A 13,153-nucleotide genomic window follows, 5' to 3' on the forward strand; every position below is an offset into this window, starting at 1 on the left:
GACTCAGATTTTTGGTTAAGAAAATTTACTCTCAGACTAAAAGGCATCTTCAACGAGGAAGCATCATTGCCAAAACAAGTGGAAGCAGAGATTGACAAATGGGACTACATTAAACTGAGAAGCTTCTGCACATCAAAGGAAACAGAGTCTAAGATATAAAGGCGACCTACAGAAATGGGAAAAGCTGTTCACCCATCTGATAAGGGGTTAATACTTAATATCTAGGAACTGATAGAACTTAGCAAGAAATAAACTTCTAACCCCATCCAAAAATGGGGAGAAGAAATGAACAGACATTTCCTCAAAGAAGAAATGGAGATGCCCAAAAGGCACATGAAAAAAATGCTCCACATCACTTATCATCGGGAAGATGCAAATCAAAACAACAATGATGTATCATCTTACATCACAGAGACTGGCACACATCACAAAGAACAAGAACAACCAGTGCTGATGCGGATGCAGGTAGAAAGGAACTCTCATTCACTGCTGATGGGAATGCCATCTAGTCCAGCCTTTCTATTAAAAATATGAATATTCTTGGGGCCGGGCGGTGGCGCTGGAGGTAAGGTGCCTGCCTTGCCTGCGCTAGCCTAGGACGGACTGCGGTTCGATCCCCCGGTGTCCCATATGGCCCCCCAAGAAGCCAGGAGCAACTTCTGAGCGCATAGCCAGGAGTAACCCCTGAGCATCACAGGGTGTGGCCCAAAAACAAACAAACAAACAAAATATGAATATTCCTCCCAAAACTGGAAATTGAACTTCCTATGATCCAGCAATACTACTTCTATAGATATACCCTAGGACCACAAAAACACAGTACAAGAATGCTCTCTGTACTCCTGTGTTCATGGCAGCACTGTTTACAATAGTCAGAATCTGGAAGCCACCCAGGTGCTTAACATGTGAATGGCCAAGGAAACCATGGTATGCAGAGGAATACTATGCAGAAAAAAACTGAAGTCTCAAAATTTGCCTATACATAGATGTACATGGATATTATTATGCTAAGTGAAATAAGTCAGAGGAAGAGGGATAGACATAGAATAATCTCTCTCATTTGTGATATAAGAAAAATGAAAGACAGTGTGGAGATGATATCAGAGACAATAGAGATGAGGATCACGAGAACAAGTCCATATATAAAAACTTGCTACAAAAAGCAGAGAGTGCAGTTGGAGTACAGAAGGATCTACTCTGAAGGTTGATCAGTTGGAAGTGATAACTCTGGACAAGAACTGGGTACTGAAGGGGAATGAAGTGTCATGCATGGCAACCCTTCATTGACGGTAGTAAAAACCACAGTGTCGAAGAAGAAGAAGAAGAAGAAGAAGAAGAAGAAGAAGAAGAAGAAGAAGAAGAAGAAGAAGAAGAAGAAGAAGAAGAAGAAGAAGAAGAAGAAGAAGAAGAAGAAGAAGAAGAAGAAGAAGAAGGAGGAGGAGGAGGAGGAGGAGAAGGAGAAGGAGAAGGAGAAGGAGGAGGAGGAGGAGGAGAAGGAGAAGGAGAAGGAGAAGGAGAAGGAGGAGGAGGAGGAGGAGGAGGAATAGACAGGCAGGGGAGGGAAGAGGGAAACTGGAGACTTTGGTGGCAGAAATGCGCACTGGTGAAGGTTGTTGTACATTGCATGACTGTAACTCAATCATGAACAACTTTATCTGTGAAAAAAATCCTGTATTACGAGCAGCCTTGTAACTATGGTGTTAAAATAAAAAATTTTTAAAAAAAGTTAAGAGGGCCAAAGCTGTGGTACAAGCAGTAAGCCTTGCACGTCCTAACCTAGGACAGACTGTGATTTGATCCCCCGGCGTCCCATATCCCACAAGCTGGGAGCAATTTCTGAGCGACTAGCCAGGAATAACCCCTGAGCATCACTGGGTGTGGCATAAAAAACAAAAAATAACAATAAAGAAAAGAACCTCTTGGGCTTGAGAGATAGCTCAAAGAACTAGCAATTTGCATGTAGGAATCCCAAATTTAATCCCTGGCACTGCATAGTCCCTCAAAGCATACTACCAGGAGTGATTCCCAATTACTAAGCAGGAAATCTTCCCTGAGCACAATTGGGTGCTCCAACCTCCCTAAAAATAAAAAAGAGAAAATGAACTCCATTTCTGTAGAAAAAATATCTCTAGCCAAATGATGGCTATAAGGCAGTAATAAAGAGTGGGCCTGTGCTAAGAGTCAGAGACCACCTCTAATAATGCAAGATGCAAAAGGAAGTTTAATCCGTTAACCCAGACCTGAGCCTCAACCAACTAAGGAAGTCTTGGCAAGGACCCTGAATCAAATTTTCAAGCAGTTTATATAAAAATCACAAGAGTGCCAGTACAACCATTTCATCGTATAGGTATCTATATTAATCCCTGATTTTTCTGGCTCAACTTTGGTTGTCTAGGGATACTCTGATTCGAACCTTGGTTTTCTAGCGATTCTCTGATTCGATCTCTGACTGTCAAGGGATACTCCGATTCAGACTCTGGCTGTCTGATTCAAACTTTGGTTGTTAAGGGAACCTTTTCAGATAGAACATTCCAAGCTCACTCAACCCCTAGTTCCTTATTCCTGGAGGGCACCAACTTTAGTTTTATTTCTGAGTTAACACTCTCTCTGCCTTCAGTTAGTAGTGGAAAAGTACACTTTACTAGGGGTTGGGCTTGTCTTAGTATAGAGTTCCTTATCATGGACTTGGGGGGGAATCTTGGTTCTTATATTTCCCCCATTTGTCTTTGCTACAGAGAGGAATCATCCTCCCTTGTACAAGGGTTTAGGGGTTCTGGTTTGACCCACAAACCCTCCATTCACTGTCTGGGTAATAGTCCAAGTCCACAAATAAATCAGATGTTCATTTTTTGCCAGCTGTCACACAGCCACTGCTGTAGGCTGGTACATCAGGATGGTCTTTATTCTGCTCTTAAACCTTTCCAGATAGCTAAATAATCTAATTTTGGCTTGTTCCTTTGCATAAACACAGCAATACTGGATAAATTCCATTTGGTGCACCCCATTACTTAAAGAGAGTTTCTGCAAATTGGTTAAAGACAGAGCAGGTAATTTACCACTAAAGGCATTAAGACTTACATGCCACACCAGGGTTCTGCAATGTTGGCTGATGTAAAGAAGAGGTCTAGGTGGCCGTGGTCAGATCAACATAGTAAGGCAGGAATGGTCTCGGTTTTCTCATTCCTTGTAGGAGTGTCCTGAGCCTGTCTCACCCCCCTCTGGGTTTGGGAGAGATTCTGATCTCCAGGGTTCTGTCCTCCAGAACTTTGTTGAGAGCAGGACCTTGGCTTTCCCAGCCAGTACAGATCTAGATGATCACTGATTTTCTAGGCCAGTTTGCCTTTACAGTCTCCTTGAGGTAAACAGAGTACTGTAACAGTACCAATTATTATTAGACCTGCTCTTGTCATTTAACCTTAATTCCTTTCAATTCTGTTTCTCTAAAGAGGGTCTGGGGTCCCAGATTTCCTGTCTGCATTAGGAATAATCCCCATTACAGAGAGGAAGATTACCTGTCTGCATTTATGCAAATCAACATAGTGTCATAAAACATCAAAAATACTGAAGGTGCTGAGGATAGAGAAAAAGCAAATGTTTTCTCAAATTTACAGAACACAGAAAATCTTGAAACTATTTGATTAATGTCTGGGGGGGCTTCTCACAATAAGGTTTCCCATATTTTTATAGATCCAATTTTCTAAACCGTGCCCATTTTAATAAAGCTCTTTGTGATATACCTATCAATATCTTTGGCAGAATGTAATGATAAATCTTGTAAGTGGTATGGCAGCAAATACAAAAGCATTTAAACATGTCTGACCATACAGAAAGTAAAAGTTTATTTATTCTCCTGGCCTCAGTTTATGGGCTTACAGGCAAAAGGCATGCTGGATAACAGCAATCCCACTGATAAGTAAAATTTATTATACATGTAATTTGCACAAAAATTATTTTGAATACTAGGAAGAATGTCTGCTAATTTTGGCAGACTTCTTATACTGTAGCCAAATGTGGTTTTTTTCATGTTCATCTCGAAACTGATCTTCAATTAACTTACTTAAACTTTTTTTTATTGTTTTTGCTTTTTGGTCCACACCCTTTGACACTCAGAGGATACTCCTGGCTATGCACTCAGAAATTGCTCCTGGCTCGGGAGATCATATGGGATGCTGGGAATCAAACCAAGGTTCGTCCTGGATCAGTTACATGCAAGGCAAACAACCTACAACAGTGCTTTCGCTCTGGTCCCAACTTTCTTAAACTCTTGATTATTCTTTTGAAAAAACTTTATCTTTAGGATCTCGTAACACCTTATCATTGCCCCATTCCTACCCAATAAGTATAAGAACATTATAACATGAGTTTCATAGAATTATTTCTACAACACATTAGATCATTTCTAATTTAGAGACATTTTAGTAACAATCCAGTTTATTACCATTAAAGGTAATGAAAACTAACTCAAGAATCAAATATCCTTGCTTTTGAAGACGTTAAGTTAATAATTTGAAATTATCAAGAATTCATGGAGCTGGAGAGATAGCATGGAGGTAAGGCTTTTGCCTTGCATGCAGAAGGTTGGTTGTTTGAATCCCGGCATCCCATATGGTCCCCTGAGCCTGCAAAGAGCAATTTCTGAGCATAGAGCCAGGAGTAACCCCCTGAGTGCTGCTGGGTGTGACCCAAGAACCAAAAAAAAAAAGATTTTTAATAGTTTTCTTTTAAGGTGATTTCAGCCCATTTTAAATTGCCCAAAATGAATGAGTATTCCCGTTCAATTAATTTAAGTCATATTTGAAAAGAAAAACAAATCATTGAACTAAAATAAAATAAATTCAGAAGCTATGGTTTCTTACTGTACTTATAAGTGCTCCATGTTAAAATTCTATATGTCAGATTAAGAAAAAACGAAATTCTTAGACCATTACAATTTTAAAGTATAACACCTCATCATATACCCTATTAGTTACTATGCTTCTTTCTCAATAACTTACAACATTTTCAAAATAGTTCTCCTTCTCTAGTTGTATTAGGCTTATCGTTTTTCAATTTTAATATATATATATATATATCTTACACACATCTTATAGTTTCTTGCTGCTTAAAAATGCAAATAGTTTAACATGTTATACTGATGTGAATCAGGAGGTTGCTTGCTCTGACAATATAAATAAAAGGATTTCATATGCAAATACTTCTAAACAAGTAATTCAATTTAAAATGTATTGCCTGCTAACAAAAAATGTGAACTTGGGGGGCTGAAGCGGTGGCACAGTAGTAGGGCATTTGCCTTGCACATGGCTGACCTAGGACGGACCACGATTCGACCCCCCGGAATCCCATATGGTCCCCTGAGCCAGGAGCGATTTCTGAGCACATAGCCAAGAGTGGTTCCACCGGGTGTGGCCCCAAAACAAAAGCAAAACAAAACAAAATTTCCCAATTCCCAATGTCTTAATGATTACTTTTTTTTTTTTACCACCCTGAGCCCCACAGTTTTTAGAGGCTAGGTTAACACCCCCACCTTCTCTCGTTTGTTGTCTGACACTGCTGCTTGCTTTCCTTTGGAAACACAGCAATATGCTTAGGGAGTGGGGAAGGAGCGAGGTCTCATACTTTCCTGGGCACCCACTCTTCCATAGGGCCAGCGCCCCGACACTGCCTGTTTCAGAGGCCAGGCCTCCCCCACTCCCATGGAAAGAGGGAGGGCAGGTTGCAGGTGAGCCTGCTCTTCTCAGGATGCCCCCACTTTCTGGCTTGGACAGGCCAACTCTTCTCACCCACCAGCCTCAAAGGCACTTCTCTCAGCAAAAAGATGCAGAACACAAAATGCGACAAGTGGTAGATAAACACAAAAATGAGACACACTAGAATGGTGCCCATGATTACCCAAGGCCATTTCTTTTCTTCCCTTTTGATCTTACAGGAGCCCACTGTTTCAAAGGAGTGCAAAGAGTGCAGGGGCATCTGCCCATTCTACCAGGGGAACTATCAAGCATATCTACTAGACTTACATTCGGTCCCAGTAACAATGCAGATTGTTCTGAATCCCCCCAGTCTGGCTCTATGGTCCAAAGATCAGTCCTGAAACACAGATTGTCCTGCGCCCCTTCAGTACAGTCTGAAGACCGTTCCAGACTGCCTGCAGGTCTTTTGGTTCTATTCCTTTCTATATTGGAGTTGGCTGAATCCCAGGTAGAGGGGAAGTCAATCCTAATTAGCCCCCATATGTTAGGGTTTGAGGTGAACCTGAAATGGAGCTGAGAGTCAGAGACCACCTTCGATAATGCAAGATGCAAAAGAAAATTTAATTCGTTAACCAAGACCCGAGTCTCAACCAACTAAGGGAGTCTTGGCAAGGACCCTGAGTCAAATCTTCAAGCAGTTTATATAGAAATCACAAGTAGTAATAGTACAATCATTTCATCGTATAGGTGTCTATATTAATCACTGATTTTTCTGGCTCAACTTTGGTTGTCTAGGGATACTCTAATTCGAACCTTGGTTGTCTAGGGATTCTCTGATTCAGACCCTGGCTGTCTAATTCAAACTTTGGTTGCTAAGGGATCCTTTTCAGATAGAACATTCCAAGCTCACTCAACCCCTAGTTCCTTATTCCTGGAGGGCACCAACTTTAGTTTTATTTCTGAGTTAACACTCTCTCTGCCTTCAGCTAGGAGTGGGAAAGTACACTTTACTAGGGTTTGGGCTTGTCTTAGTCTAGAGTTCCTTATCATGGACTTAGGCAGGGAATCTTGGTTCTTACAGAACAAGTTAAGACTGCAACCCCAAAGGCAGCCTCTGAAGTTGATTTGCTTTATGGTCCTTTGCATGCAGAATGGCATAGAGGAAATTCTAAGGGTATTTCTGGCTCTGTGCTTTGGTGTGACCCTGATGGTACTCAGGGGACCATATGTGGTGCTGATAATATAAACTTGGTTTGGTGGGATGCAAAATACATACCTTAAGCCTTCAAACCTTTCTGGACGCCAAACCAGACTTGACTTGAGTTTCTTTTTTTTTTTTTTTTGGTTTTTGGGCCACACCTGGCAGTGCTCAGGGGCTACTCCTGGCTGTCTGCTCAGAAATAGCTCCTGGCAGGCACGGGGGACCATATGGGACACCGGGATTCGAACCAACCACCTTTGGTCCTGAATCGGCTGCTTGCAAGGCAAACACCGCTGTGCTATCTCTCCGGGCCCTTGACTTGAGTTTCTAAGCTCCTGATGACTGACTGATATTCCTCTTCCCCAAGACTTAGAGGGGATGGCTGGACTGATAATGTAATAGGCAGAATGCATGTTTTCCCTAAAGGAGTACCAGATTTGAGCTTTAGCATCACATGCCCCAAACACAGAGCTGGGAGCAAACCCTGAGCACCCTGAGTGTGTCCCCCAAACCAAATAAAAACATTCAGAGAGGATAAAAAGTGAAAGAAATACCCTTTGTCCCAGTCCTCCTTCCAAACCCTCTCCGAGCCCAGAATTTATAGGCCAGAGGCCAGAGCTCAAGTTGCCCTGCTAGAAAAGAAGAGACAGAAAGACAGGTACATACCACAGAAGAGGACAAGCCAGAGGCCAAAGAACCTGCAAGCCCAGGCCATGGGATTTCCAGCAGCTGATGCTGAGCAGATGAAGGTACTGGTCGAAGTGGGCAGAGCTGTCTTTCTAGACCTCTTTCCTCTTCGTCTAGGCCTTTCCATGGAAGGAGTGGCCTGGAGATGGAGGCGTGATGAGGAGAAGGCCTCTGACAAGTGGAAGAAGAATTCACTCTGGTGTTTTGAATCTGAGACTGCTCTGATGGGACGCAGCTTCCAGGAATACAGGAAGTCTGCCCAGGGCAGAGTCCAGGGGTGCAGCCGAGTCCAAAGATCTCGAAGGCGGGGAGAAAGGAGCTGGTCTTAATTAGCTTCTTCTCCCAATGCCCCCACTAACCTCCCATCCTGTGAGCAGCCAACCATAGCCAGTTCTGTCCCATCCCCTTCAGCAAGCTGCTTCCTATTAGTCACCTCACAGCTGACTGACCTCAGCCAAAGTCAGTGTCCTTTCTTCTTGAAGTTCCTAAAACCCTCCTGCGCTCTGGTAGCTGTTGGTTCTGGCTGGACTACAACTTTCTAGTTGGTTCTGGTGACTTTCTCAGACTAGGGAGGCCTCTCTGAAGAGCACACTATTGCAATGTCGGGGCTCTGCCTTTTTGGGGGGTACCAAGGCCTATTCAGCAGCACATTCTTGACTCCAGAAGAGTCAGGCACTTAGTGCCATAGGCATCTGAGAGCACCAATACCCCCTAAAGGCCTGATTGGAGGACCCAATGGGTGAAATGAAGGTGGGGTCACTCCTGAGCACAGAACCAGGAATAGTCTCTAAGTACTACCAGGTGTGACCCCCAAAACATATAAAGAGAACATGTGCAGTGAGCCCAATTTGTCCTCTGAGAGCCTTTCCATCCTCCCCTCCCTTTTCTTGACTTCTTCCCTCACTAGCCCCAGAGGACTGCTCCCAAGGCAGAGGCAGCCAGAGCACAACTGCTTAACTAGCCTGTAGTATGTCAGAACCCCCCCCCCCCCAATTTTCTTTCATTTTCTTTTGGAACCACACACTGCTTAGTGCTCAAGAGCTACTCCCAGCTCAGTGCTGGTGGGAGCAGTGTATGACAGTCTTGTGGTACTTGGGGACCAATTGGTTTGAGGGATTGAACCCAGGTCTTCACTATGGAAGGCAAATGTTCCACTAGTGAGCTACAACTCCCAGCCCCTACATCTTGTTTGTAATGTCTTTATGCACTATTTATACCCAGAGGCTTAAGGCAGCTTTCAAATGAGCTAGCCAAATACAAGAAAAAAGGGCACTTCAAAGTGAAAGATAGGGCTTTTCCAAAAGAAGGGGGTTATCCAAAGGAATCAAGAGCTTTGGGACGAACGCCACATGCAAGAATAAAAAGCAGAGCAGTAGATACAGAAGAGATAGTATGGAAGTTATGGTGCTTGCCTTGCATACATCCAACCCTTATTGGAATACCCAGCACCTCATAGGGTCCTACTAGCAAGGCCTGAGCCCATGTGACCTGTTGGATGTGGCTTCAAAACAAAAACAATGAAACAAAACAAGAAGACAGAGTAAACCAGGGACAATTCATGTGAATAACCGAAGTGGTTCTGTGAGTTGAACACTCACTGGCTTCCTGGCCTCTTCCCCCCACCTCCAATTCTATGAATGGAATGTAGTTATTTCCAGATATCAGAATGGACCAATGTTCTTTCAAGGCCCTACCCTCCGCACTGCCTGAGCCACCTGGATAAACAAGCACATAGACTTGCTGGAGTCATCTGGGAAGGAGCCAGAAGAACAGCATCCTAGGACAAATTCAGATGGCCTTCATCCATGAACCTTGGGGCCAGACTGCCTGTGCTCTAGTCCATCTTTGTCACTCATATCCTCTATGTGTTTTGGGCACATTCTTAGGAGCCTGAGGCCTCCTAAGTCCTGGGAAATGGGCTCATAACTTACCTAAATTTTGCATGGGTGTGAGGATAGTGAAATTCTTAGGACATGCTGGACATTAGGAGTAAATGCTACATGTTGGTTAGATCAGTGCAGAACTGGAGTGAGAAACAATCTCATTTGAATCTTGTTCTTTTCTGCCCTAGCTGAAACAGCACTGCTGAAATGACAGCGTTGTAACAAAGCTTATCTGAGCAGAAGAGGCAGACTCAGAAGAACATAAACTGTTCAGGCATGTTGTTCCCCATATTCTAGACTCTCAGAGGTTACAAAAACTGTTTATGCCAAGCCTATCTTGACCCTGGTGGCAATGATTGTCTTCCCACATTTTTACCCTCATCCCCTCCTTTACTCTTTATCATAAAATTAAAGTCTTTACTCGTCAGTTCGGGCAACTTGAACCTAAGTTGGCAACAGGCCTGGAGTGGAAAGAAATAATTCAGGATTGGAAAGATGAACAAATGGAGTCCTTGTCTCCAAGTTATTTAGAAGAACCAGAAGTCCCTGGAATGATTTGTGGCCAGCACCAACATCACATCTCTGCTTACTTTGGGTTGGGAGGCCAAAGCTAGCCCACACTCATATCCTGAAATTGGAGAAGTAGTTATTCTTCTAGATCCCTTTTGTCAAAATCTCTGCTTTGGGGGAGGCACACCCAGCTGTGCTGAGGAATTATTCCTAGTTCTGGGCCCATGGATCACTCTTGGTGGGCTCGGGAGATCATAATGTTGGGACTCAAACCTGGGTCAATGTGTAGGCAAGCACCCTAACCATTATACTATGCCTTTTTTGATGTATGTTTTCTGACCCACCCCAAGCATGTTACCCCATATTTGCCTAATTTCACTTAGAATGCATTTGCATCTCTCTTTTTTTATTTTTTTAATTTTTTAAATTTTTAATTATGAGAACAAAGATAGAAAGAAAGAGGACAAGGTAAAGTTACAGTGGAAGGACAATCAGCCATAACATAATTCTCAGAAGAAGTCCCCTTGCTGATATCTTAACTTTGAACTTTCAGCCAAAGAACATTAAGATAAATAAAACAGAATCCATGTACAATTACTTTGTCCCTCAAGTCCCCAGATTGTAACACATTATAATAGTTCTTAACAGCACACAAGGCAATCTAAAGCCATAAAACTTGCGTAACTCCTTAAACATTAGAGGCATAGTATTTTTTACATTTCCATGTACATGCATATTAGCTTAAGTTAACCTCAAATTTTAAGTGGGTTTTTTTAAGGATTAGAGTCAAAGGAGCACAGTAAAAATGGTGTTGAGTGGCAATTGTTGTTTGCATAGGCCCACCAAAATATGAGGGGCATGGAAAGGAATAACCTTGGCCTAAATACAAAGAGACCCTACCCTTGAAGTTTCCTGGCATAAGACCAACTCTAGGCTCCAGGCAAGTTAGATCGTCCAATCCAAGACATTGTCCATAGTGCCAACATACTTTTCACACAGTCTCTGTTGTTGGTATCATGTTTCTGTATTAAAGATCCTGGAATCTGCATATCCTACATTTAAGTCAGGATGTGGAGCGTCCTTTCATTTCACCTCACTATTAAAAGGCAATGCAGGAAGCCCTGTCCTGTAAGCAGGTCGTTGTTGTTGTTAAGTTCTCAGTGTTAAGGGAAGTCTCTTTTGAGCAGGTCGATGTCTGAGCAGTGGTAGGGTCTTCCGTGGTAGAGGATTGCTTCCAGGTGATGTTATAGACAAACCTGGATGTTTCGTGGATGGCTTCCCTGGTTCAGGGGTGAATGGAAAAATGCCCTTTCTTCTGAGGCCTGTGCCAGGTCATTATGTCAATGTTCAGGGTGTAAGGTCCCTTTGCACTACAAGACTTGTGTATTCCAATCTCTATTAGATAGGATCTTATTTGTATGTATAGTATTTTCCCATTTTAATGTGCCTATGCAAAAAAGGAGCAATGCCATGTGGCGTTATTGGTGCATATGGGGACCATAAGAACAAGTCCAACAATCCCCATGACATGGTTCACTCATAAGCATTAAACTGGGGGACTCTTTCACCAAAATTCCTTTTTGAACAGCTCATAAAGAGAAGATAAAAAGTGGTTAGAATCGTCACTGTATAAGAGAATATTTAGTAAGACTTATAGTTGTCAGAGAAAAAAACAAAATATTCTAAAGAAATACGTGTCCATTTTATGTCTTTTGAAACAGTTTGGGGTTGTTACATACAATGCACGGCTTTGGTCTATGATTAGGATAGTGCAATACTGAAGTTAAAAAGAGTAATGTGGGTTAGTGATGTTTGGGGGGGGGTGAGAGAGTTAAGGAGTAAAAATGAGCTTTGTAAGGGTGTGGGAAAGGGCAGAACACAAAATGGACATTCTGGATATGCAAAACATAACATAAAGATAAGGAATACTCTTAATACATGCAGTGCACGCGCAGTTTTCCATATGCAGAGTGGTCAGAAATTGCCAGTGACAAACAGCGCAACTGAGCAAATCTCAGCACACCACAAGTTAGGACCAACCATTTCTGGCCGCCTGGGCTGCCACCCCAGAAGGCTTGGAGGCCGGGGGCAGAGAGGGGAACGCTGGGAGCCTATCAAGGCTCCCAAGTTAGGGAGAAGGCCTTCCACATGGGGTCTCCCCCAACCCCATGCCGGCTAGAGCTAGCCTCCAGCTCAAGAGAGGATCGAGAGGATTTGCATCTCTCTTAATCAGTGACAGTGATGTCTTGAGTCACAGTTCAAATATGTGTAATAGCCATTCATTTGTGTTACTGAGAAAAGGCATCTCAAATTTGGAGCCAGTGCAGGAGTGCTATCTTGGGGACATGAGAGGCTGTGTCATGAAATACTCTAGAAGGAAGGCCCCAAAAGAAAGGAGAAAACTTGAAGACCAAAGTGGCAGAAAGCATCCTGGCAATGCTGGGAAGCAGCAGTGGGGCACATACTAATAGGGAGAGGCACAGAAGTGGCAGCAAGGCCTCTGGTCATGAGTGGGTTCATGGCCAGGGGGCAGATTAGCTTCAATGATAAATGACAGCTTGAGAAAGTGAAGAAGACAGCACTGGGGTGGAAGTCAAAGACCAAATGAAACTCTGGGCACTATGAAACAACTCCCTAGAGATGCCCCATGATATTGAAGAAACAGCTTGAAAGGGGGTCTAAGGTTCCACTGCTATGCAGGTGAAAAGAGTATAGTGATCTAACTGATACTGTAACCTCAGAGGCTAAGAGACGACCCTGGGCCATATGGCTATAGATATGTGCAAAGCTCCTTCTTATTTCACCAGAGTTTTCAACCATGCTGCAGATGAATGGGGTCCTCATCTGCAAGAGGAAGGACAGGATAGCAAAGAATAGGGCTTGAGCCACATCCAAGTTGATCAGTGGCAGTACCAGAACTCAAATCTGGGTGTAGGAGCTTCAGACCCAGTGCTCTCTCCATCAGGACTCATGGTAATCCCAATCTAAAGACTCTCTTTATTCATAAAGTCTTCATTGTCTAGAAGTAAACCTTTTGATAAACCAGTGGTCAAAGGTCTTCCTGTCTGTTAAGTCAAATCACCCTTCTCTTCTTGCCTATATTTTCTCCATCATTCATTAGACTTTAACATAAAAACCCTTACTTTTACTTCAAATTCTGTCCTCTGATATGGCAGTTTCCATAA

General features: G+C 43.0%; 2 protein-coding genes across 2 annotated transcripts in view; one reads left to right on the plus strand and one right to left on the minus strand.

The window, feature by feature from the left end:
- XPNPEP2 (X-prolyl aminopeptidase 2) overlaps positions 1-7,800 on the minus strand; it is a 43,488-nt gene extending 35,688 nt beyond the window's left edge. Inside the window, 1 exon segment of the mRNA XM_049766724.1 lies at positions 7,555-7,800. Within this exon segment, the coding sequence (XP_049622681.1) occupies positions 7,555-7,702 (148 nt within the window). The 5' untranslated portion in view covers positions 7,703-7,800.
- The window catches only part of APLN (apelin), a 552,821-nt gene that overhangs the window by 411,279 nt on the left and 128,389 nt on the right, over positions 1-13,153 (plus strand). The gene's annotated exons all lie outside the window — the stretch shown is intronic.

The sequence above is a fragment of the Suncus etruscus genome, chromosome X (assembly GCF_024139225.1).
Source record: "Suncus etruscus isolate mSunEtr1 chromosome X, mSunEtr1.pri.cur, whole genome shotgun sequence".
NCBI lineage: Eukaryota > Metazoa > Chordata > Mammalia > Eulipotyphla > Soricidae > Suncus > Suncus etruscus.